Consider the following 18,750-nt stretch of genomic DNA (forward strand, 5'->3'; position numbering starts at 1 on the left):
GTACTCAGGATCTGCCGTAATTACCTCATTCGTCCGTATGTGTCCAGAACAACCACTCTGTAAAACCCATTTTCGCGTGTTTTCTCGAAAATAAATTGCGAGTTATTGATGCTGGTACCTACGCAAAACGAATCTAAGTTGTGCTTGGGTATTTTGATCCTTTTTCTCATATTTGCACATGTTTTGGTGCTGATAAGGTTCTTCCTAATTCTGTGTTAGGTGAACGATGAAAGTGTTGTTTTTTCGGTTGTGTTCTAGCTTCTATGTAAAATTTCGCATTCATTAATTTATTTAATGATTGTGTTTTGGAAACTGTGGATCAAAATATTGGGTAGTATTTTAGCCGAGCCAAATTTACCGTGCAAACTATTGCGTCTTGTGAAGTTTCATGCATATACTTTTTAGAGGCTTCCACTATTAATAGAACGATTTGAGGTGCACTTATTCTATACCGCGTTCTTGCTTTGAAGGAACCTCCGAATCTTTTTTTTTCATCCTCTTTAATTTACCTCCATTGTTTCCGCTAGACTGGCCTGCTCTTTCTTCACTCACACTCTCCTGGCGGCGTACTGGGCGCAGTCAGAGCTAGGCGATTGGAACCTCCACATCGTGGATTCCAGTCCGTCGTCAGAGTACCTGACGTCCCTCTGCCTCGCTGCGCCCCCTCTTGTTGCCTCTTGCGATGACGCCGACGGTGGCGGTTTGTTGGAGGCGGAGGAGCGGCGGTGGAGCGCTTCCCGCACCGGACCGCCTCAACCACCCCCTTTGGTACACCTCACCACGCCCTTCCTTCAACAAGTCGCCTTCTTCCACCGTGCTCTCAGGTGAGCTTGTTTTACCCTTTCTCCCCGTTTTTAAGCGAGGTGCCAAGTAATGCCAAGTCTTACTTTCTGGGAAAGCTTTGAAATGTTGTTCAGCGCAAACACGTTCGAATTAATGACTAAGCTAATAAGTTTACGGATCCACTTTACCTTTGTCTCTTCTTTTTGATTGTTACAAAAATAACATACAGTCAGACAGTTCAATTTCCCATTGGAGTAAAAAGTAGAAGGATAGATATACCAGCAGACAGAGAAACAGACAACAAATATTACTTGTTTTTATCAAAGAAAAACAATTCAATTTGAGCACTAATACTTAAGTAGGGCCAGGAAGTAGGGGGCTTAGAATTGAAGTGGATTACAAACTAAGTCGCAATGTTTTACTTGGGAATTATTTATAAATGTTGGGCAATGGAACCATATTTTATGCGCCGATTTTCTTCATAAGAATGATTGAACTCTAAGCTAGTTAATCCTTTCTAATCGTTTTTCATTTTCTTTCTTTAATCTCTTTGTTCTTGCTTATTCTCAGCTTCTTGCAACAATAAAATGGTCCAGTTGCTCGTATTATTATTAAGTTTCGGACTTAATTGAAGAAAAGTCTCATGTCTAAATTATTTCCATGATTATTTCATTATGAAGTATGTTCTCAATACCCATAAGAATGATTCGGATTAAACAATTGAGCCGAAATAAATCAAAATGGTCTTTCTACTTCGGACTGTTGGAAAGAAATTAAACACTAGGGTTTTTAAGAAGAAAGTTTTTAGGGACTAAAGATGAGGCATTAAGTTAAAGAAAATCGTAGTTGGCGAATTGTTCTAAGCTTCTAGATGCCAGCCTTAACATTATCATAGCCACTCATATTGAAGTATGTTTGCCTGCTACTTTGTAACTTGAGTAAGATAGAACGATAAAGATAGTTTTATTAAATGACCATTAAAATATGTGACCACCGAGGACCGGTGATGTAGTATTTTTAAGCGTTTTTTCTTAAAATATACTTGTTAATATGCTCATTTTTCAAGGATTACTCGTTATACATATCTAAAACGGTTCAGAAGATTGAGGCAACCAGTTAGACGTCCTGCCTTTAACGTGAGATACATAAAGTGTATCTCCTGGCTACAGTGATTCCTGCGACCTTTGGGATAATCTTTTTTTAAAGGGGGAGGGAGGAGGAATATTGACGTGAATGGTTTGTACTTTTAGGCCGCAAGACTGCATTTGACCGCAAGACATTCTGTCGTTTTTGCTCTAATGACTGGAAAATAGTATGGAATGAAAAAGTTGCTGGTATACACTTCAAATTTCCCGCCCTCTTCATGCCCGTTTAGGTTAGACGTGTCAAACAAGGGGGATCATTGATCCTCTGACTCCACTAAGTATCGTTTCAGTTACCTTTGAAAAATTTTAGCACAGTATTTGGCGCAGTCTAGGAATACAGTTATGGATCAAGAGATCGGAACGTATTGTGGTATTTTCAAATGATGCCACTGTCACTTTTTAGGAAAAAAAGGATTTTAAAATAACAGTTCCCTTTAATTTATGTTGCAGATGCAGCCATTTTAATCCCTCTTGACATTAATATTTACTTAATGCCACCATTTAAATAGTATTTGGTTGGATTTTCATCTCAATGAAACAGTCAAATCTTTTTATTCGTTTGTAATTTTTTGACGATTTCACCCTAAAAATTATGCAATCTTACTCGTCTACTGTTGCTCTGACGGATTCTTGGGACTCATCTTTTATGCCGACACCACATTATTCGATCTTCTATTTTTTCCGAACAAAAAATAACCAAGTTAAAAAAATACCAGACCTGTAAATCGTTTGTAATAAAGATGAATTTGTTCTTGGGTTTGTGGTGCGATTTGTAACTAGAAATACTACTGTTTATTCATTTCAGGGGTTTAATTCCGTCGCGTGCTGATTTACTTTTCCTTCAAACAGCACGAAAATTGGCAACCTATGGAATAGATTTTCACCGGATCCAGGTGGGTTTTTGTCCGTTGAATTCGACCATACCCTAAGGGGCATCATTTACCAATGGACAGCGGAGCTTGTTTCCGTTATTGTTTGTCAATCCTACAGAAGCGTTTATAGGCTGTAGTACTTTGATCTGTGTATTCTCTTAACTGACGTAAGTGAAGAATACGTTATAATCCTTTCAACTGTTTGCGCATCTATCCAACAACTATGCTAGTGATCCTTTTGTATGAAATGCTTTCTCAAATTTTGTATTCTGGTCTTAGAAAATTAAAATCTTTAATATTTAGCACTACACTTTTAAATGCCAAAACTGTAGCACTTATGAATTCCAAATACAATGAGTAGAGGCTTTTTCCCTCGACACAGTCCTAGACTGATTCAAATAAGCAGCACAAAAGCTCATAATAGCTAAGTTTCCTCAAATAGATACTCAAGTATTGAATAAAGTAAGTAAATATTCTACCCCTCTGAAGCTTCACCACTAAAAATCCAAGATTTTTCTTATGTCTCATGTAAGTTGCCTTGTTTTCTCTTGACGAATTGTAGTAGCTATCTGTTATAGTCAGCGAATATTTTTAAAATACGACTTCGGTTAAACAGTTTTTGACATTTTATGTCAAAGCACCATCACGTTTTTTAATCAAAGCATTACCATTTGTACAGAACCCTCGTTTGGTTTATTTTTTGTTAAAGGTGGTTTCCATGCACCTGCTGGTGGAAATTTTAAGGCTTTGTTAATGTGTAGGGATAATCCCTGGATCTTTGAAGAGAGATGCCTTCGTAATATACGCGAAATCCTGAGCTTGTTTGATGCCGTGAAATTGCTTCAAAGCCCCGTAATTTCAAGGCGTCGCCTATTTGGATTGAGCTTACAGTGATGCAGATCACGCGCCTTATGTAGATTTTTCCGCAATTTTTTTCTTTTTATTACCAAGTGGTGTTTGCGTATCATTTTCCACTTAGACACTTCTCATTCAATCCTGCCCCAAAAAAATTTATTCAACTTTCAATCGAGTAAAAAATGCTTAAAGGGCGTGCCTTTTCAAAGCAAATGATTTGTTTTGAAGTTTCGTTTCCAAATCCTTTCCTATTTACTTGGATCCTTTTTTGCGCGGACAGCTGTGTTTACGTGTGTCAAATCTCCCATAGGAATCACACTTACAATTTGACGCGTTGTTTCTACATTTAAGTATTCCTTTTGAATCGCTACCCATTACGCCCTTGTGCATGTGAATGCAAGCGGCAATAGCTGCTTTTCATCTGCTCCATGCAAATACATACTTAAAATCATTTCTGGTTTCAGAGTTAGCTGTGGTGTTCTTTGTGGTCACGGTTTGTGCAAAATCACAATACAAGGTATAGCAAAGTTATCCTCATGGCTGACTAGGTGTTTTTGATGAATTTCATTTTTTCATGGTTTAATTTAATGGGTAATTTAAACATTAATATGCAATACGAACCTTTCTCACCAAATCTTACTACAGAATGCGACACACTTTTCTTTTGACTGGTTTTAATCCCGGACCAATGGATGCCTATGAAGCGATTGTGGAGTGTGCAATGAGGTTTGGTTCGGGGCATTTCTCCTCTATGGTTATTTATTAGGTTCATTATTCATCTCCCTCTGAACAGTACAAACCTTTATCAGCTCAGGTTTGCTCTTACATTTGTATCTTTGTGTTTTTGGGACAACAAGATTTAACTATTGGTGGTTTTGTTTCACTGTTTCTTGAAGATGTTCATGTTTCCTAGACTAAGACCATAAATTAATACTTTTTGTTGTACTCAGAATTCAACAAGTTCTACAGTCCACGTGAACTTGACTCGTCGACTTCCCAAAGAAACGGCGATTCAAAGATCCCAAAGTTTATGTCCAAGGGCTGCAACTAGGTTACAAAGTCCAAGAAGTCTTTCACCATCTCATCGTCTGCTAAAATCTAGCTCAAACAATTCCATTCAAGTTAGTGGTAAGGCCTCTGCCTCTTTGCCGCATCAAAGGAAGGCGATCTCTTCAATGTGTCTTGCGTTTCACTAATCCAATAGCTTTAAACGGGACGTGTTGCTCGTCTACACTGCCTTCTGACAACTCCCAGCAATATCCGTACTTCCTTGGTGTGTTCCACGGCGGAATTTATATCTATCGGGGTCGTCTACGCTTGGAGTATCATCCATGGTCGGCAATCGTGAAGATGGCCTATCGACGTGCTTCATTCCGACTGTATTTACGGCTTACCAACTCCGAGGTGAGGTCCATATTTTAATGACTCTAGAGCCTGGATTTTAATGCACCACATTATTCGGTCTTCTACTTTTAACGAACAAAAAATAACTAAGTTAAAAATTTTCCTTTATTCACAGATCGTTTATGTTAACTATAACGTTTACAGTGAGAATTGGACTAATTTAAGGAATCCCAGTTTGATTAGTCACTGTGGCAAGATGAATGAACAGGATAGATAAAAAATCAACCATTTTTTGCAATGAATCTCAATTCATGAATCCGGCTCTCATCTCCTAACTTACAAATCCTGTCCTACAACCGTATGCATTCGAAGTTCAATGTAATCAAAAGACGCATTTGTCTCTTCCCAGGAAATTGCTTTTTTCTGCCATTCCAATCCTTTTTTACATTTCAAATAATGTTTAAACAGATGCAATGTTCGAACTAATTTAGGTAGTTGTTGAGAACCATTTTATGATTTTTCAAAACCCCAAGTTTATAAGCACATTAAAGGTGCAGAAGTAAAGTGTACCTTCACACAAAGTATGCGCACACATACCATCACGTAATGGTCTGAATATCAGGTTTGGCATTTAAATGTGGAAACGGCACTTTAAGTTGATAATTCTGCTTCGTATTTAACCTCTGCTACACATTTTTTTTTTCAATTTCGCTCTTTGAAAAGATAAAATTCATCAAAACACCTAGTCATCCAAATAACATCACAGCTAACCCTGAAACCAGAAATGATTTTAAGTATGTATTTGCATGGAGCAGTTGAAAAGCAGCTATTGCCGCTTGCATTCACATACACAAGGGCGTAATGGGTGGTGATTCAAAAGGGATATTTAAATGTAGAAACAATGCATTAGGTTGTAAGTGTGATTCCTATGGGAGATTTGACACACGTACACACACACACACACAGCTGTCCGCGATAAGTATAGGCTATTAGGAATCTGAAATAGCTAATAACGTCAATTTACGCGTCTTAAGCAGAAGAGAATGACGAATAAGCGAGTGCTGCTGATGTGCTTTGCAGAAGGATGGGATGATTCGCATGGTCAGGTACGAATGTGGCACAACGGCTCTAGCGAAACGCATCTATCGTTCCTGCGTTGATCACCATGCTCTCTTTCGGTGAGTCTCGGTCTCAACCACCGATACCTAACTCCATTTCTTCAACATCTCATCACTTTCAATTACAAACATATTTTTATCTATGCTAATTGGCTTAAACACAAATCCTGGTCATTTCTATGGTAGGAGGTGCCTACTTTTTAAAATATGTCTTGTAAGGTATGGTTTAAGTGAGGTATTTTCTTAAATCTATCTTTCGACCCTTGAATTTTCCAATAGAGAAGAAGCACTTTTCCATTTAAGTACTGCACTGGTCGGTCTGGATCATCCTTTAAATCGGAAGCCATTCAGAAGGTGATAATTTTAACGAAAGTGTCATGTAGAAATGTTCTTTGATTGTTCTGGGATTCCAGTGTTAGAATGAACCAGATACTACTGGAATATTAGACCCAAATCTTTGGCACAGCATTGGAGTCTTGGGATTTATGAGGCAAAACCAATGCTTGGTTGCATTTCTGTCGCACGCATCGAGTTGTTTTCGCCTGTCTAGACGCCAAGTGTACGTGCACAATTTACCCGTGTGCCAGAAACCATCAATTTCTAAAACAGTTTGAACTATTTTCGAGGAAATTAGAGGATCAGTATTATCAATATTTGCATTTGTGAACTACTTTTTACCTCAATATACGAAAAAACAGCAAATAATTTAAAGTTAATACTGACTGATTTCTCATTTCTCACATTTTTAATGTTGGTTAAAGAACGATAGGTAGGTCATAGATTTCGGCTGTGTGTAGTCTTGCCTGTGAAGTGTACAAGTGACATGCGCGACTTTTTCAAGTAGGTATTTGAGCTACTATGGGTTAGATGTAGTTAAACGTGTATGCTTTCCTAAATCTTACCTTTGCATCATATTTTGTCTAGCTACAGTGAAGTCATGGTATCGAGCCTACTAAATGATTTGCCAAATACTTTGAGCGTGGGTACGTGTAAATACCCTTCACCGTCACCAGCTAGTTGTACCTTTATGTTCGTTCAGCTGAATTTGCATTTATCTTAGATTTTCACTTGTAGTTGAAATCCAGTGCCAACTTATCAATAGGGGTCATTGAAATCGAGGCAGAAACGTCTTCAAACCACTATTTCGAATCATATTTAGGTGGATTTTGATTTGTGCATTATTATAATTCACCTCAACTTTTACCCATTTTTTCAATTGCATTCCTAGCTCCTAGGGTCCGCGTTTTTTCCTCACCATTGACAATTTTTATTTACATCGGAGTAGAGCAATCTGCAGCGATTTTTTATTTAGGCAAAGGAGTCACTCGATCTAGACCTATTGTGTTTAAAATCCATTAAGTAACAATTTTCTTCGTCTTTTTTACCCTATTTAGCAACTGAATCGTTGCATCAAATGGGGGCTTGAACAGTCGTTGTCAAGCTCCTGGCCTGCATAGCTCACGGTTTGATTTCATTTTTCTTTCCATTTTAGCTCTCCGTCTCTCTTTCTAACCCCATGGTTAAAGTTTTAAAATGCTGTTCTTATAATATACCAATGAATAGGAGATCTTGGAGATGGTGTTTCAGAAGAATGGGTTTAATTCTCTTGAGAGTCTATTTAAATTTGAGATTTGTGCAAGTCACTTTTTGGTCGTTGTGTTTGGGATTCACGTAAATTAACCGCTTACGTATTTCTTGGTTCATCATCTACTTATAAATCCACTTTGGTATGGTTTTGATATGGGTTTAAGACACATTCTTTGCTACTCAAATTTTGATTTTCCTCCTCCCCACAGATTGCATCGATTGGAAGGAGGAGAGAAGGCAGTTTCATGGACCTCTCGAGAGCCCTTTCCGTTTCCCACGAGCACGAAGCTGAGGCGGCTACACCCTACTACCGCCACTGGCTCCTTATCGCCAACCCCCTCCTCTGCTGCTGCCGTGGTCAGCTCCCCCAACAGCGTCGCGATCTGCACCGCCACGTCTCTGGATGCCGGACTGCGGCCTCTTAGTGAACCTGACGTTCGGGGGCCACGCGCTGGTGAGCTGTTCTGTTTGTATTCGACTTCACATACATTATTTGTTCGTAACTCACTTGAAAGGTATCTTGCTATTAACTTCTACTTTAGCTGGATGACCCGGTTTCCTTATCGTACTTTTAGTGGTTGTAAAACTTAATATGTGAAATTTTACGTAAGATAAGGGAACTGATTTCATTGATGCGCCAGGTGTTGTGGTCGAAATGTGGTAGTGTGTAGCGTAAAGTCACGTCGTAGGGCTGTCAAGCCTTGCATTGAAAAGTGGAGAAAGAAGCAAAATGTTAACGTATATGGAGCGTCTCTTTAGTATTTACCGAACACTCCTTGCTTTTGATCTGAACGCGACTTCTTGTTAAAGAAGGTAGCAGATAGACATTGACGATAAGCCGCAAACTTGTAGAACATGGAGTAGGAGCAAAAGTTAACGTATTTAGCAACTACAATTTAATAGTAATGGGTGATAAAGGGTAGAGTAACCGTCTTACTAGACCCTGAAGACTGCCACTGCCCATCCCTACATCATATACCAAATCTTCTGAAGGTAAAATAGGTCACGAGACATCAGGCTTGTAATGAAGGGGCTATTGTCAGATAGAGAGATGAGGCGTCGGCTGATGACTTTTTGCAGAAGTATCACCACCGTTGGACCGCCGGAATGGTGTTATTCTCCGCTCAGCGCACAAGCTCTTCCTCCGCCTCTTCCACAAGCATTCCCTCTTGCCACTGCGCAGAGCCTCCCAGCCCCTCTCCACTCGCCATCTCCACTCCCCTCTGTCCGATCGGGCTCTTGCTCAGGTCTGTATTCACATCACCGTCTATCTGACTGTTTACCCGTCTGACTTATGCAGTTTATTTGTCCGTCTCACTTTCTGGAATCTTTTACTGTTTACTTGTTGCCCTACTAATATTATCTATCTCTGTTCGTTACATCATCTGATGGTCTGTCTACCACGTACTCAACTTTTTGCTAGCTTTGTACAACCCAAGCCGAGTTGATGCTCCGCAATGTGTGTTTTTCATTAGTCAATCACTGGGCGTTGCAACATTTTCTTGAAAGCAGAGGAATTTAATGTGCTACATATGGTAGTCTCATAGTTACTAATCAGCACTATTCGATTTTTTATTTTATTCCTGTTTGTGCCTTCAGGTAACTAACGGCTCTTCAAACAATCCGAGTTTCATTTCGCTTCAGTTGTTAACTGCACGCTCACTAAAAAGTAGACTTGACTTTGATAGCCCTTTTATAGTGTATCTTTGTACCTCCAGCCATCCACAACTGATATTTTCTTCTTCTTCTTCTTCACAACTGCCACAAATGTAGCGCTCCGGGTGTTTATTAAAGGAATTGAAGGGTAATCCAGTATATTTTTTACTTAGCCTACAGAGCGTCTAGGAGATTATAGATGCAGGCAGAGCTCCATGGGATCAAAATATTAACCAAACTCCGAGACTCTATTGCTAGGATGTAGTCAAAATTATCCTGCTGCATTTAGACAAGTTTTAAATATGGCATTTAAGGAGCACTGATCTAGAGTCTGTGATCCGAAATCGGACATTGTATGTTCTTTATTAACCACACAAGTTTTTATTTATCCGTCTGTTCACGCTGTCAAACTGTCTGCATATCTTAAAGGCTGATTTTTTGTGGGTGTTTTGTGCGGATTTTGCTCCAAGAATGGGTAATTTGTTGTAAACTTAATTGTTTTTGTGAACGAATGATGAATATTCATTTTTTCACTTGAAATCAAAATTTAACACCTACACCAATGTTGTGGGGGTTAGGTACCATATTTTTCTTGTTAAAAGCCCATATCCTTGAAGTTTTGCGCTCAGAAAGGCTGGTTTACTCCAATTTCGAATAAAACATTAGCCATTTAAGATAGCCAGCAGGGATAACCAAATGATGTTTAATCACAAATTTCAAATGCCTTTTCCAAAGGAACTCTTCTAACTTATGTTTGGGTTTGATGTACTGAAAAAGGCTACTAATAGGTAACGGTAAAGTTGGTCTTTAAAAGTGTCCTTCCTATTGTATTTATAGTTGAATAACTAATAAGAGGGAATTTAATTCCTACTGGCTTTATCTGTAGCAGAGCAGAACGAATACTGAACGAAATGTTTATGTTTTACAAGGCTTTCTAAAGTTTGTTTTCCATATTTCCTTTGACACAATTAGTGGCTAATGAACTTGTAACCATTAGTTGTCTCAGCGTGTCACGTGACAAGTTTGATGCCTTTGCACAGTAGTGTGCATAAAATTCTCGATTTTGAGATGAAAATGGCTAAAAGGCAGAATGTGCAACAAAAGCTAATAAAGTGAAGATGTTTTTACCAACAAAAAGGCCAAAACTTCTTGAAAACTAACAGGAATGTGGAGGATTCGTCACAGATGTAATGCGCCGTGGCATGTTTGAAAAGGCAGTCTTTCAGGGAACGTGAATCGTTACGTTGAAGAAAATAGGTAACTCTCTTACATGTGTAGGTTCATACAGCACGTTAGCTCAGAAATGGTGCTCCATGGTATCCACTTCGTTTGTTCCACCCAAGCCACGATTATACGAAGGTGTCTATTTCATTGGTTGAGTACTTGAGAGAGAGAGAGCAATCGCTGATAATGCCATGACATTGCCACGAAGTGGTGTAATTTGCTTTGAAAGGAAAGTAACGTAGAAGTGGTGGTAGTTCATCAATCTAGTAATTTTCTAAGTTGATAAACGGCATCTTTCTGCTTAAATGTCAGTGCACTTATGCATTCGAATGTTTGTCTAAATACTTTATTTATTGGTTTACCAACGATTTATGCGGATGGATGCATGCTTTTTGATTTTATTACACTGTAACAAGGTACAACACTTTATGTAAAACCTGTTTGCATTCTTTAATCACTTTTCTCTGTCTAGCCATTCTTTTTTGGTATGCTCCATCCAAATGAAGAGGGTTTGCGGAGTGGGTGTAGACTTATTTTGTAGAACTGATATTTCCCCTTCTAGTCGATGGAATCAGATGAACAGAGCACGGAGTTGGGCGTTCTGACGCTGGCAGAGGGCTTTGAATCGACCTCCTTTTCAACTGCCACTGCGGCATCTGCCTCACCGTCCGTACCACCTTTTTACACTTCCTCCGAATGGAATCGACCCCCGCTGCCAGGTCCGCTGTGGCGTATGAGCCCTGTCGATGCAACTGTTGGCTTGCTCTTTGAGCCCACTGACGGTCTGGTGAGTCATTTCCGTGTCTCTGAAGCACAGAGGTGTCATTCACTCTTCAGAGCGTAAAATGGGAACGGGTTCTTGTTTATCAACATAGACGGTCTCTCGAGATTGGAGGCTTGCTATCTGTCAGGAAGAGGCAGAAGGGACGCCTCCCACCGAATGGCGTGGTTGTCGTGCCACCTGGGGTGTCTCGGAGAGCCCACATTCCTCCAACACTGTCCTCTCATTCGGTCCACGTCGATTATTCTTCGAAGTGCGTCTGAATGGAAACGAACCAATTCGAGTTGGTTGGGCCACTGAGGCAAGCTTATCAAGGAACAATAATAATACAACTTTAAAATTCCTTACAATTATTCCTAAGCTTCATTTACATCTTTTTTTATCTTAGAACGCCAGCCTCATTCTCGGTGAAGATACGCAGGGGTTCGCCTATCAGACATCATCCATTCTCCCTTTGCTAAACGAAAACACGATGAATGAGGGTTGGTTCAAGGTTGCGTCTGGTGGGGAGGGGGGAAAAGAGAGTCAGTCACACTCCGGCTCACTGATAATTGGTGGCGCCAGTGTCGATGTGATCGGCTCAGGCCAGGGTGATGTGATTGGTTGCTATCTTGACCTCGACGTTCGACTGGCTCATTGGACGAAAAATGGTGTAACTGCTGCCGATATGACTATTTCTATCGCCCGATTCCCTTCAGGAACAGTTTTCTTTCCGGCTTGTGCCATTAGAGTGGGTTTGCGACCTTACTTCCAACCGCTACTTTGCTAAAAATATGTATTCGGATTTGGTGTTTTCTAATCATTAGAACTCTTCCATAACTTTCAATTTTGGTGACACACCATTCGCTTATGGACCAATGCTTTTGACCGGGGAGCACTCGAATTCGAATTGGTTGCCACTGGGATCAGCCAATCTCATTGCGGAAATAGCTGGTTGGGACTCCACCAGCCCCACTGCAGCGAGCCATCTTCCAATTCGTCTTACTCCAAATCCTCGCAGTGGTTGGCATCTTATTTCCAGCAATTCTCCCGGGTCTATACTCTCTCCCGACGGACTCTGCGTTCGTGCTCTTCTTCATTCTGGTTGGCAGGTCAGGAGTGTTCACATTATGAGGAATTCAGCTGAATATGGCGTATCCCTCAACTGAATATTATTGGCAATTAAACCATAGTGGAGCCTTCGTATACTTTCAGATATTTATGGCTCATGTTATTCTAAAAGTGGGAGCTCCGAACGTAGTTCACTCCCGCAGGTTGGTACATGTCGTTCTTCTTCTTGCCTTGATCCTTGTGCTCTGCAACCACTTATTTTTGTACTAATTTAACGCGTTTGAAATCCACGCAAAATGGACAGCGAAAGTATGAAAGGCTGGCAAATTAGTTGTTAACAAGGCGAAATTCATGACCTGTTTCTAAAGGCAATGTTGTAGAATGCTGATCCATATTCTACCAAAGGCATATTTCACACAATGGCCGCTTTTCAAGTTAAACGCAAACTCACGACAAGAATAAATAATGAAGAAAAATCTATGACATTTGGTATGCAGATTGAAGTCGGTTTTGCTATTTTTTCACTACTTCGATGTTACCTTGCTGTAAACCTAGGTTACCTTCGGATTTCCACAAACGCGAGTGCATTCTACATGCTTGTTGGATTCTAAAATCGCATTTACCTTGCAGACTCTTCGAGCCTCGGAATCGATCCCACCTTTGATAGAGGTGGCGACAAAGAACTCATCGCATTCAAATTCTCAACTTCCCAGTGTTTATTTCGAGGTGCGTCTGTTGGAGTCCCTGAGTGCCACGCCCGGAGCCGGTGTTTTCGTGGGATTCTCCACATCACCCTCCTCCTCTTACCCTACCACCAATACCACCGCCATCTCTTCTGCCTTTCCTATCGGCTCAGAATGTGTCAGTACTTTTGGGATTCTTTCCGAGCAGATCTCAAATAACCAAACATATCTGGTTCATGCGGGAATTAAGCGACCCTATGGGAAGGTCAGTAACTTTTCAGCTGCTAGTTTCGTTGTATTAGATCACAGATGTATATTTCAAAATTGCCTTAAAGCTTCATGCTGGAGTTATTTGTTCACCGTTGAACCATTTTTCAACTTGTTATCGCATTCAATTGTACGTCGTATTGAGCACCAATTTCATAAAAAAATCTATTTACTTGAGTTCCTTTTTGTCGAGCTTATTGTTACTTGGATTAAACTACGAAAGCTTTGGAATAGGATATTGAATCTTTTGAGTATGTTGGTTGGCGACCATTTTTGTTTATTTATTCCCGAGACGCCTCAGTCACAGAAATCCTCCATTATGAATAATAGGATAGAGTTTTTGCATTTTATTTAGGGCATTTTTATCAAGGGATCTGAGTTGACTGCTGAAATCAGGTGGTTTTTGTAGAAAGTCGGTATCGTTACATCTTTTCTCAACTGCGCTCAAGATAAATGGCTTCCATGACTTTTTGATTTTTGCATTTGTTCAAGAAACATAGTTATGACTAGATAGTTAAAATCATTGCATAAAAGATCAAACTGCCTTTTGGCATAAAGTTCCTACCAGTTGCCCCTCCTTAACACCAGGGACTACACAAGGGCGACATAATCGGTTGCACTCTGAACTTACAAATCGGTTTGGTCTTCTGGTCCGTCAACGGTGAATGCCTTGGCTATATAGTGCAGATCTGCGCGTCGCATTCGACTATCAGTGCTACCACCACCAACGCCACTGGCGACGACGTGATTACCATACCTCTGAGGAGGGATCAGCGGGGTCTCCCCTTCACTCCCATCTTCTGCCTTGCCAACACCTCCGTCGAGGTGAACTTCGGCGATGGAGCCATGCCTCTGAAGCACATCAATAAGGTAGTCCAGGGCAAGAAGTTGTCCTTGAAATACTGTCACTGTGATGGTGGATCCATGAGTGGTGACATTCCAGATGTTTCTACCATACCTTCATTCTATTAGTCATTTTTATACACCGTCATATTCCCCCAGCCTACTCGAACTTGAATCCAAGCCTTTTTTTACAATCTCAAATCAACAAATCCTGTAATTGTGCGTTGTTCCAATTTACGGAATATTTCAAGATCTCCGTCTTTGCCTTAATAGTTGGCATTTTCACTAGGTTGGAGAAAAACCATTGTTTAATATTATAGTAAACTTTCAGTTTTAAATAAAACTAGTCGTTTAGTCCTCATTCTTTTTCTCTAATCGTCAGTCTTCTAGTGATCAAATTTCATCTTGATCCACCTATTTTCGGTTCATAAACACGATAGCTTAGCAAATTTGTTGCCACTGCCACAGTACTTGGTTGGTAGGGCTCTTTCATATTCAAAGCAAAGAATTCTATTGTTTCACATGGACTTTTTTTCTAAATTTGTTTCAGTTTAACGCATAAAGCGTCAGATTTGTTATAGGGACTGAAACGTCTCTTTTTTATTTTGAACCAAAAGTGTCACATGATTCATTTTCAGCATGAGATTATAGAAAACTCTGAAGTAAGCTTAAACGATTTATTCATTTTATCTTAAAAAGTTAACTAGCAAACACATGAGACAAATAGTCTGCTCAAAAGGCGTTTTTACTAATATCCCTACAAGAGAATAAAAATATGCAGTGATTGTTAGGTTGGTCAGTTTAATGTGAGCAGTTTTTATTGCTTGATTTTCGTAATTCCTTAAAGCACACCAACTGCATTCCTCTGTGCCACTATCAACGCCTGCTAGATGGCTGTAGTCTGGTGCAAAACCTCCCATCATCACTTCAAGCACCGCATTTGGCTTCACAAAAAAAGGGATCGCCGCCAAACCACCGACATCACTCGTTTGCTCATTGCCGTGTCTCAGTCAATCAGAGTGGGGGAAATGGCCATCTATCCCCTCATGCCTCCCTTGGAGTTCACAAGTCCGCCTCTTGTCTCTCTGCTCCCGCCGCCGCTACTATGGTAATTTCACTTGTTTAGGAAGAAGAGTTAAACAGCTCTGAATAAAGTGTAATCAGAGCCAAGCATACCTTTGATGCACGCAGGATTAATTCTAATTTGTAGCTCCGTTTCATTTTGACATCGTCCCTGGAGTAAAATAATCAGATGTAGAGCACCCCATTCACTATCAAAGACGAGTCTGTGATTACATTTATCATAACAAGGTAGAAAAGTTGGGAGATTGTTAGTGTAAGCATGAACCAGAGGCCCATGTTGCCGTTGTAGGGTTAGCAACGCGAGAGACCTAAAAAGGATTCTCGTGATTTTATGTGAAACAAAGTCATTCTGTTACATGACCCTCAACACCCTCCCCTTGGTATCGGCGGCACTTCCAGGGTTATTTCCCTTGCGTCATTTGTGAAGTGACTTCAGAACGTAGCAAGGGTACGATTCATCTCGTAGATTGCGGTGGGTTTCATCGTCTAAACCCTTTATTGCTAAACTGTATTTCAAATATTTATCTTGGCGATTTTGCCCAAGGCTTGGATGTCTTATTATATGGAGTCTTTAGAAAACGTGCTCAGTTACGAAGGAGCTTTTTTTACTCCTTGTATCGTTGCCGCTTGTCAGCTTTTGGCGCTGGGTTTGCATCGTAGAAACGCAGTCTGTTGGCAAAGTAGATAAGCTCTGAATCCCTACTATCTGCTGCAGATGTAATCGTCGTCATGCGTTTGAGACATCCTGTATAAAAGAACATGAATGTTTTCATGGCATCTCGATTTCTGTTAAGGTAGGGCTTTTTACTACTAAATGAAAGATGTATGATAGGATTAGCATTTGAAATTCACCACTTCATCAGTCTGTCTGTTTCTTATATGTAAACCTACCCTATACATGACCTTAATATTGGCAGAAGGCCTAGACTTAAGCCTTAGCGTTAGCGGATGCCGTATATCTAGTGTTGAAGCATCTTTGATTTCCTTCCTTTTACATCAGCAGAATCTACTGGTTCCAACAGATATCTTGGACGCTCTTACCATTCTGCAATCAAGGATCCCACTGGTCCCCGTGACGACTCGTCTTTGGCGCCGCGATTCTGCTGAACCCGTGCCACGGAAACCAATCACCTCACCAACCTTCGCGGCTCCTTGGTCACGAGCCAATCAGGTGCTGCCAATCGTACGCACCCATCGTATCGCCGTCTCCACATGGCCTCCAACCGCTGGCATCCTGGAGACCGATATTGACAATGACTCTGCATTGTCATCAGCGGCGACAGCGATGAGGGCGATTGCGATGAATGGTAGTCTCCGTCGCTCTGCTTCGGATAACATGCAGCGAGCTCTGGTTCGTCACCTCTGTGGGCAATCGCGACAGAATAGCGTCTCCGCTGCCGACCAGTCATCATCCTCCTCGCTGGTTGAGGTGAGGTCCCCTTTTCCATGTCTGCCTCGTTACGAAAACTACTTTTTCTATTTAATTGTTTTTTTTTTCGAAAGCGGCGCATGGCACAAATCCCGCTGGTCCCAACTCGAATTGTTCACACGCGGGCTTATACCAGCAAACCATCGGTGCTCTGTTCCCCAATTGAGCATGAGGAGAACAAAAATGAAGCGAAGGAATCGATTGTCATGACTGTATGTTCGTATGGTTCCTCATTTCTTTACCTTCCTCACCTAAATAATTGGACACCTAATCACTGTCGGACTAGATTTACCCCTTAGCTACAGGAATCTAGAAACAGTCCTTTTGGAAATGACACGTGGGTTAGTTTTAGTCAGTGACATAGTTGATAAGTGTATGGGAATGTAATTGTCACTTAGTGAAGTACAATTGTGGATTTTTAAGGACAATCAAGGACATTTGCAGCGATTGCGGCGATTTATGAGGAAATATTATAAAACACTAGAAGGTAGAGCAGCCTGTGAAAATCGAGGATATTTCGCAATCATTTTTCTAAGTGATCTGAGATCTATGGGCTGGCAAATTTAAAGTGATTTAATCGTGGAAGATTTTCAAGTAGTGCGCTGCTAAACCACAAATGTACGGCATTGCATGCCCATCGTGTTTATCAGCAAATATCCTCGGTCCACTGAATTGGGGTCACGCTGATTCAAACCGACTGTCTGATTTATTAAACATAATTTTTCGTTTGAGAACTCCGAAAGAAACCTTGATTACCTTTTAAAGGTGCACGATGAATCCACTAACCGAAGTACCTCAACAACTTTTTTTCGCTTCAGGATTTGCATTTTTCTTCAAGTTATCATGTGTAAATTGCATCCCATATGTGATGAAGTACGTTTAAAACGATTGATAGATATTTAAAATTGCTGACATTGAATTTCGTATGCGCACTCGAAAAACATACCTTACATACTCCAACTGGTACAATTTACGGTAAAATCTAATTTACAGCCAAGCAACTTCAAACATCTCTAAGGCAAAAGTCATAGCTCCGAACTCTGCTAAATATTCATAGAAGCAAGATATTAAGTACCCATATTGGGTTTCTTTTTTCCAAAACTTGGCGTCATTATTAAAAATCCTAACTTTCCAGTCGACCAAACTCATCAATACTTCATTCCAAAGTTTTCCTCTTTAGGCATTTGTGAACTTGAAGTGTGATCTCCTAACTTTAGAGCACGTAACTAGTTTCATTTGAGCAATAGCAGGTGCCCCAGCTGCCGCAGTATAAGAAACCTAATCTTGGAAAATTGTGTATCTTGCCTCCGGCACGAAAGTGGGCTTTAAGTCAACAATCCTATGATGTGGGGAGATCAGAGGTACTTAAACTAGGGATGTTAACTTACACTTGCCGTTTACTGTGGTGCACATTGCCAGCCGATCACACCTAGACAATCCAGCTTTACGATCTCGCTTTAAAACCTCCCCTGAAAGGATATGCTACTTACGAAGTCTGACCTACGTTCGCAATGATCTTACCGTAGAATCCCACCTCATATTGAAATCCGTCTTCGATACTCGGTAAATCACGATGATTGAGAGGCGACAGCGTTTCAAGGGGAAATCTCACGTTGTGATGACTTGGGTATACGCTCCTTACCACTCGTCCATGTGTAAATTCAACTCAAATCACCTTTAGAGGAAAAATAAAGCTAATTGACTAATATACCTTCCCACATCCAATTTTAGGTGGAAGTTGGTGAAGAAACAATTGCCAGACGACGCCATGTTACGGACCCAACTCTACCTCCCTCTACAGCTGAGGATGACTGCTACATCACCAGCCCACCACTAGCAGAAGTAGTGTGATCCACCCCATGCGTTCACCTTCGTCCTCTAATTGGTTTCATGTTGTGGTTTCACACCCCTGAGGCTCTGTAGCCAGGATATTTCGTCCCATCTTCCTCTGTAGATATGCACACTTCACCCTTTTCCCTTCCCTCCCTCTACCTATCCATTTCTTTTGACGTAAACTTTCGTTTGGCTCT

At 40.6% G+C, this 18,750-nt stretch overlaps 1 protein-coding gene across 1 annotated transcript; it reads left to right on the forward strand. All coding sequences in view use genetic code 11, as the record gives it.

The window, feature by feature from the left end:
* Positions 1-108: 108 nt before the first annotated feature.
* On the forward strand, positions 109-18,571 carry EGR_08950 (hypothetical protein; the record flags this gene model as incomplete). The annotated part of the gene is made up of 17 exons (XM_024498199.1): positions 109-140; positions 528-824; positions 2,734-2,821; positions 4,910-5,059; positions 6,080-6,177; positions 7,914-8,158; positions 8,785-8,951; positions 11,147-11,371; positions 11,460-11,648; positions 11,754-12,095; positions 12,172-12,456; positions 13,046-13,363; positions 13,954-14,235; positions 15,056-15,316; positions 16,292-16,720; positions 16,795-16,932; positions 18,452-18,571. 17 exons carry the CDS (start codon positions 109-111, stop codon positions 18,569-18,571), a joined length of 3,666 nt encoding a protein of 1,221 aa, XP_024347398.1.
* Positions 18,572-18,750: the final 179 nt, after the last annotated feature.

Source organism: Echinococcus granulosus, assembly GCF_000524195.1.
Source record: "Echinococcus granulosus chromosome Unknown EG_S00125, whole genome shotgun sequence".
NCBI lineage: Eukaryota > Metazoa > Platyhelminthes > Cestoda > Cyclophyllidea > Taeniidae > Echinococcus > Echinococcus granulosus.